This window comes from Porites lutea, chromosome 14 (assembly GCF_958299795.1).
Source record: "Porites lutea chromosome 14, jaPorLute2.1, whole genome shotgun sequence".
NCBI lineage: Eukaryota > Metazoa > Cnidaria > Anthozoa > Scleractinia > Poritidae > Porites > Porites lutea.
The window spans coordinates 2,273,996-2,281,918 of record NC_133214.1 but is presented as its reverse complement, the minus strand read 5'-3'; the positions used below and the strand labels follow the sequence as shown (position 1 = coordinate 2,281,918).

General features: G+C 40.5%; 1 protein-coding gene across 1 annotated transcript; it reads left to right on the top strand.

Moving 5' to 3' along the window:
- Positions 1-223: 223 nt before the first annotated feature.
- On the top strand, positions 224-2,683 carry LOC140924999 (uncharacterized; the record flags this gene model as incomplete). Its single annotated transcript, XM_073374961.1, has 4 exons — positions 224-836; positions 1,439-1,729; positions 1,994-2,045; positions 2,437-2,683. Coding segments are annotated over 4 exons (975 nt in total), but the record flags the coding sequence as incomplete, so codon positions are not given.
- Positions 2,684-7,923: the final 5,240 nt, after the last annotated feature.

Sequence of the window (7,923 nt, the reverse complement as noted above, 5' to 3'; positions counted from 1 at the left end):
AAAGATGATGGCAGCTTATCGAGTGGTATGTCTTCTTCTGTTAATTCATTGGATCTACCCAGGATCTTCTTCATCATCCTCGTCTTCATCTGTTTCGACATCGTCATCAGCTTCTGCATCTACATCTTCGTCATCATCTCTGTCTGCTTCTGCTTCGTCGTCAGTGTCATTGCCGCCATCGTTGTCGTCATCAGCATCAACATCAGCGTCAATATCAGTATCAATATCAACGTCAGCAGCAATGTCAGCATCAACATTAGCAGCAATATCGACATCAGCACCAGTATCAATATCGACATCAGCAGCATCTACATCAACATTGGCATCAGTTTCAGCATCAACATCACCATCCTCCTCTCCATCATCGTCATCAATTTCATCACCATCATCATCACCATCTTCAGCTGCACCAAACTCAATGTCAACATCATCATCAACAACAACACTCTCCGCTTCCACGCCGTCGACAACGCTCTCCATATCAACGCCGCCAACCTCTACTTTAACCTCTCCATCATCAACAACTCTTTCAACCTCCACTCTGTCAAGAACGCTTTCCGCGTCCACGTTCACGCTGTCAACAACGTCTTCTACGTCCGCGCCGTTATCAGCAATCCTTTCCATATCCACGCTGTCATCGTATTCAACCACAGAACCTATGACGGTGACAACAGCATCAGCTATGACTGGAAACACGACATCCACCGCGGGAGGAGCCTCGCTTTCAGCTACAGTATCACCAACGGAACCGATTGCGTCTTCCACTGCAATGACAAATTCATCGATAACAGCCGTACCTTCCATCAATCAGACCTCAGCTATGCCCATTGTAAATGGTAAATATCGATCTGAGTTTTAAGGGGCTCTCAGGATATTGCTGTTTAAGGTCAAATCTGTGTTATAGTCATAACCTATTGCTTTATCTATAACCAAAATACTTTTTACAATAACTGAGCGTATCCTCGCGCGCTGATTGGTCGAGAGCTATGGTCTATGAGAGTATAGGCCATGGAAATGACGTAACATGTCACGCAGTACCGGTTGTTTCGTTTTTGGTTTTTCGTAAAAAAATAAGTGTTATAGTAATTATGGACCATAGAATTTCCGCCCAGTTCTCCAAATCCTGACCCTATTTCAGACCAAAAAATGTCATCTTTCACACTCATTTTCAGACCTGGCCTCTAAAATCCATACCCATTCTCAGACCTGGCCTTTAAGAAATTATGTCATCACTACTTAGATTAAAACAGGAACACCTTGAAAACCATACCCGATTCCAGACCAAAACGGCGCAAAAACCCTTCCCTATGGGGCCGCACATACCTGTATGGCTTATATAGGGGGAGTACCTCTCCGGGGGAGGGGTGGAAGCTTTCCGTATAAAACTTTGTTGAGTAGTCGACACAGGACCTAATGTATCATTTTAATCCGTCAACAGTTACCCTCAGCACAGATTCCATAACAACGTTGGCATCCGCAGATTGCAGCCAGTCCTGCAGTGGGATCGGTGGCACTGTAACTGTTACATTGCAATGCAAAATAAAAGGAACCGGCATCGATCAAGATTGCAATGCAGCAAACTTCAACGCCACAAAATGCGACTATGTTGTGCTACGGGATAAACATTTTATCTGTGACGATGTCAAGAGAAACTACAGTCAGATTGTCGTGGGGTTCGATAAAGTGGTCCAGGATTGTGAGACTGTATGTCCTCCTGATTCAGCGGCCGGTGAGTATTTGTAGCTTAACCGTTTCATTCCGCTGAAAAGGTGACCAAGCGAAAAAAATATTCACCAAAAAATCATATTTCGGTCAAATAAACGAGATCTCCTTTGCAAGAGAAATGACGTTCATAATGCCGAGCCTGGTTGATTTTTCGCAAGTTTTCCATAGCGCAGGCAAGTCACAGAATTCATTTGCAGTACAGATAAAATTTAAGAAAACGTACTTTTTTGATATGTTTCACTAAATATATGTGTTGTTTATTCTACAGGAATGTTTCTTCATTTCTGGCTTGTTTTGTCCGCTCTTTTTCTTAGTGTTAGGTAAGTTATTTCTCCTGAATTTGTCAGCAAAAAATTAATTCGGAATATGAGAAACGTTTGACTACCGCAAATCTTCAATTTACTCAAGTTGCTGTGACGGTTGCAGAAAGTTTCTTGCGTTACACAGGCTGGTGAGGCTGCTTTCTGCGACTTGTTACGTAGTTTTCGTTGTTTGGCAACCGAATGCCCATGCGCACATGACATAATCAATGTTAAAAAGAAAAGAACAATCTCGTTCCCAGAGGCCGTGATCCTTTCGGACATGCGCACAGCTATATCACCCGGGCAACGGGCAGTGGGTGCACACTGTAATCTAACAACTCATAAAAAAGACCAATTTAAAAAATTAAATAAGGAAATCTTACTTTTCTTTACTCGATTATTTCTATAGCTTGCCCCTGATGGTATGAACCAGTGAATCCAGTTGACAGTGTAAAGAAGAAATGGAGAAGGAAGACAGATTACAAGTTGAAGCTCCGTGTTCAACTTTTAACTGATTATGGAACTCGCTTCAATTCATTTCCTGTCTTAGTGTCAAACTGTTTAATTGATTTATTTAGTCACTTACCTGAAAGTAAGTCCTCCAAGTCCCAAGTCCCGCTGACAAGGCCGGAGATGTCGTACTAAAACCAACTTTTCACATGACGTCACGGCGGCCATATTGGTGTCCCAAAACAATGAAGCGGCGCCAATGTTGGTGTCCCAAACCAGTCCTCTGGGAGTTGAACTCTTTTCTTATGTAAACGCTTTCTTTTGTTCCAATGAATTTGCATATATGCTGGCCACGTGAGTGAAAACACTCTATATGAACACTACACCCATCAAAAGTGCTTCGTACTGTATATTATATATTTAACGAGAGGGATGTAGGTATTTACCGCTGGCTTGGATAGGGATGAAAGCTCTTCACCGATACAAGCTTACCTGAAGCGATTGAAAAAATGATTTCTATTTTCTGGGAAGCCCTGTAGTGTAGCCCTTTGTATAAATGATTATTGCAGAAAAATGCCCTAACATTTTTGTAATTTCAAGTTACTGTGTTTTTATTATAATCCGCAAACAACCTAGTCTCAGTCGTAGACAGTCAAAAATATCGAGTCTCGAGTGACAAGTCCGGCTGCAACTCAGGTTACAAACGAGCAAGACGAGGCGAATCCTTAATTCTGATTGGCTACCTGAGCGAGCAAGATAGTTCCCGATCTTGCCCGCTCGGGATGACTGGCTTTGTCCCGCAAGAAACGATTTTGCTTTTACTTTATCATAAATCTGTTATTGACAGGAATAGTGTGGCTCATATGTTGTAAATAGATAAGTCTTGTCTTATTAAATACTAACTGATTCTCAATTATGGTATCACCGGTTCACTGATGTGAATAACAATGGGTAGAACGTACCCCGTCGAAAGTTTAGGAGTGCCAGCGTATAAATAGACTACAAGCGGTCTCTCTTTTTTCTTGGTCCGTCGAGCAAAACGCCCGAGACACGCAATTGATCACGCGCGTGACTGAAGGCGCGGGGCTGCCGCCTTCGTTTCTCGCAACGCTCGCGCGCACGTGCACTCCCCTTACAAAATCTGAAGAAAAAGAGAGACTGCTCGCACTCTAGCGTGCAAATCGTCTCCTAAAGTACAAGGCTTGCAAAATGATGAAACTGAAAATTTTTGAAGAGATAAATAATCTTGAGTAGTTCTAATGTCTGATAAAACAAATAACTCTAAAGAAACGGAAAATTTTTACTTTAAAATTTGATGACGTCAAAAACAAGCCAGCAGTAGGCCATTTAAGAGTCTCTACAACTCTCACTTCAAAACGAGGCTATGTGCAAAATCTAAAGAGTTTTATGTGCATGAGAATAAAAATGATTTTCATCTCAACGGCTTTGCACTTAGCCTCGCTTTGAAACAGAGGCTCAAGACTACTCGGAAATGGCCCATTGAAGCAAGTGTAGTTTAACAGAGAGAGTTAAAGTTTAAAAGAGAGAGAAAGATATCCATATAATTTAAGAATTAGCGGGAGGGGGGACGCACATTGCTAGTCTAGCCAAGCCAGGGGGTGGTAGCTTATTGACGGAGCACGCATTAGAGCGTGGTTGCTTCTGACTCGTCCCCAGTCGTCTCTCAGTCTGCTATTAATATTAACGAGAGAGGCGCACTCAAGGGGAGTGCGAGGGGTGCTGGGAAGGAGGAAAGAAGAGAGACTTTCTCCCTTTTGTTTTCCTCCTTCGTATCACCCGTCGCGCTCCCTTCGGTCGCGCGTGCGAACCAAATAGAGAAGACTGGGGACGAGTCAGTGGTTCCTTTAACCTAAAGCCCCGTGCAAACACCCGAACGCAACATTGTTGGGGGTTGTTGCGTCCGTTTGCATGTAGCTTAACAAACACAGTATGCATATATTTTAACACTACAATGATGAAAGAAGATGTTCCAGCTGCGTCTGATTCCATTCCCAGAATGAAAGGTACCAAGAACACAGCGCTCGTTCAGTTTGAAGCGTTTTTGCCCTCGTTGGTTCATCTCAGTATGAACTTCATCGGTGCGAACGACATTTGTTTCCTGACAGTAATCACATCTTATCCTTGTCAAGTACCCCAAGCCAGCTTGCCTCTCGTTCGTCGTTTTTTTTCGAGTTCAGGGGACCCACACCACACCACACCACATTTGCACATTTATCCAGTTGTTCTGATTAATATCCCCAGTTAACTATACGGTACCGTGTATTAGCCGATTCTAATGCGTGGCTTACGCTTTGGCTTCTTGTTATAGTAGGAGATAAAGAAGGGCAAGGGTACTCAACTGGTACTTTCCTTTTTATAGGTGGATGACGCTTATTTTTTTCTCTTCGCTTACCTTTCAATATTTTCATACACTCCCCAAATGATTTTCTTACTGGAGCCTCTCCTTCGCTTGTAATTAGTTTCAGAATAAAAAAGAGCCAATCAAAAATATAGCCCATGAGGCAGTTTGAGCAAGAAAAAAACTAAGCATTGACAGCTCAAAACGTGGCTGAAACCGACCACTTACCTTGTTCTCTGCTATCATTCGGGCTGGTAAAATTTGTATTTATTAAATTGTTCAAATTGCTTTCATCAGGTTTACCTTCCTTTTGTCCTGGTTCACTTAACTTTTCCTCATTCATGTCCTTCTCTCAAAAACGTCTAACAGTGCACTGCAACGTTTACCATCTTTAAACGTATATTGTGCAAAGGTGAAATCGCCATAAATTACCAATTTATAGGAAATAGATTTCCATATGTAAATGATAACTATTATCCCCAAGTGGCATACTGCTCGTGAGCATGTGATAGCATGTGATTTTGACCAACATTTTGTGGAGCGATTTCTACGGTCACGATACGCTCTTCTCACGTATGGTAATATGCCCGTCTAACCTCGTTTTTGAGTAAAAAGTCCTTTGAAATGCTAATCAGACGACGTTTTCGTATTTGAATTTCAAAAGAATTTTTACCCGTAAACGAGGTTAGACGGGCATATTACCATATGTGAGAAGAGCGTATTGCCTTCAAACTTGCAGACATAAAACTAGAGAGCTCTGAGGCTTATATGCTGAAGTTAGGGAAAAATCTGTCGTGGGATTTCGAAGTTATTTTCATTTTTCGTAAAAATGAGGTTTTAAATATAAAAGTTTTTATACCTATAAGAAAATAAATAACATTTCCTTAAAGGTCCATCATTATTTATTAAGGATGCAAAAAGTCGTAGAAATGGTTGAATCTTTCATTCTGAAAAACGCGAATCAAAACATAATCAACACGCATATAAATAGGAACGGGCCACCTTAAACTAAAACTAAGTAGCGGAACAGGTGTATTTGAGAATACTACGTTATGCAAAACTGTGATCGTATGAAATATTTTAACACCTTAATTTTTGGCCCAAAACGAACATTCAACTCTCTTGAATGTCAATTGAACGGCTTTAAAACTAGTTATCTGAAACATGATTCACTGAACTTACAAACGTGAGAGATCGAATTGAATTGAGGTATGTAACCATGGAAACAAACTGGGAGCAAACATGCCTACTTATAGTCATAACACATACAGAATACCCTGGGGGCCAGAGGGTTTTTTTTCCTGTTGTTTGCCGCGAAAATTGAGCGGCGAAGCCACGATCGTGACAAGCGAGAAAAAAATTCGCCGCAAACAACAGGAAAACAAACCCTCTGGCACCCAGGGTACATACAGAATAGACCAGTTTACCTCTTCAAAAGTTTAAGAACTACAAATGCCAGGTACGGCCTAACATAAAACAGGAAATTTAGCATTTCTCGACAGTTTCAAGTATTAGTTCTCGCTGCTTATATGCCAGCTGTGACTGTAGTAATCCGTCGGCCTTCATTTCTAGCCTGTTTTTAGTGGAAATCTGTACTTTTTTTCCGTCAGGCTTTCCTTGACTGAGTTTCCTGTGTAATCGACAACTTTATCTTTCACATCACGTTTTTCAGACATTCACAGAAACTAGCGTAGTAATAGTTGAAAAATATATTAAAGAACCATCTGTCTTCAAAGATAAGGTTACGTCCTCTACTCCTATTTTCTTAAATTCTATTGAAAAGACTGAAATATAATACGCACTTGTTGTCAAAGTTTTAAATGGACGCACAGACTGTACTCCAATCAAGCAATTTAGGTTCAGTTCTAACAATTTACAAGGTGGTTCGATTTTTCGAAGATGTATTTCTCTGTTCAAATGAAAGTTGCTAAGCAGTACTTTCCTGTGGTACTTTTTTCTATTAGTCTGCACAAGGTGGTTCTAACTTTTGAGTCTTTGTTTGAAATCCTATTGTATGACCATTCAAATGAAAGCTACTGAGCAGTACTTTCCTGGGGTTCTGTTTATTATGCTGTACAAGGTGGTTCTAACTTTTGAATCCTTGGATGAAATCCTATGGTGTGACCATTCAAATGAAAGCTACTGAGCAGTACTTTCCTGTGGTACTGTTTATTATGCTGTACAAGGTGGTTCTAACTTTTGGATCTGTGGATGAGATACTATGGTGTGACTATTCAAATCAGGGGCACGCAATGACTGTGTTCTGTAAAATATCTGTTCGGATACGCAAATATTGCCTAGAATTTTCTTTTGCTTGAGGACGGCTAAAAAGATTCTAGATACACGACCGTTCCATTTATGTAAAATTTTCGAAGCTCATCTAATAAATTTCCTACGATTTTCTGAAATTTAATTTTTCACATTTTACTCCTCATGTTATAGGTTATTTTTCAACGAATAAAGAAAAACTTAAAATTTTCGGATTGAAAAATGAGATAGAAAGAGGAATCAGAAAGAGGAATCTTTCCTTTGTCCTTTGTAATAAGTTAAATTGCATCTAAAATTTTCGGGGGAAATGATACTGAAGCCCTGGTAATTTCGGAAAGACTCACGTTCCCCTAGGATGACCGAACAGACACAAATTTTACAGCGCCGCTAAGAACGTAAAATTACACACAATAGTGATCAGTGCGCAGTGCCGGAATTTTGAAGGAATCAGCCATGATATTTTTTGGATCCTTGACTGAGAATTTTCTTAAATAACCTCTTTTACACCGTGCTATTCTGTTCTTTTTGTCAAATGAAATTTGTTTCTTTTTTTACTCTTCTTTCTGCAACTAATGGAAATAGCGTGGCGCGCGAAAGACGTCAAAGTGACTGATTTGCAATTTTTGTCTGAGTTTTGTAATTTTTTTCATTTTGATGACAAAAGACAGACAAACATGACATTTTAATGACAAAAGTCAGACAAAAGTGAGAAATTCGCTAATGTAAATTTCTGGTGGTTTGTCTGAGTTTCCGGTCTATGAATAGCAACGGCGCGCAGCGCTATTGTGTCTGCCGACTTGTTTTTAAACCCTCTAGAAC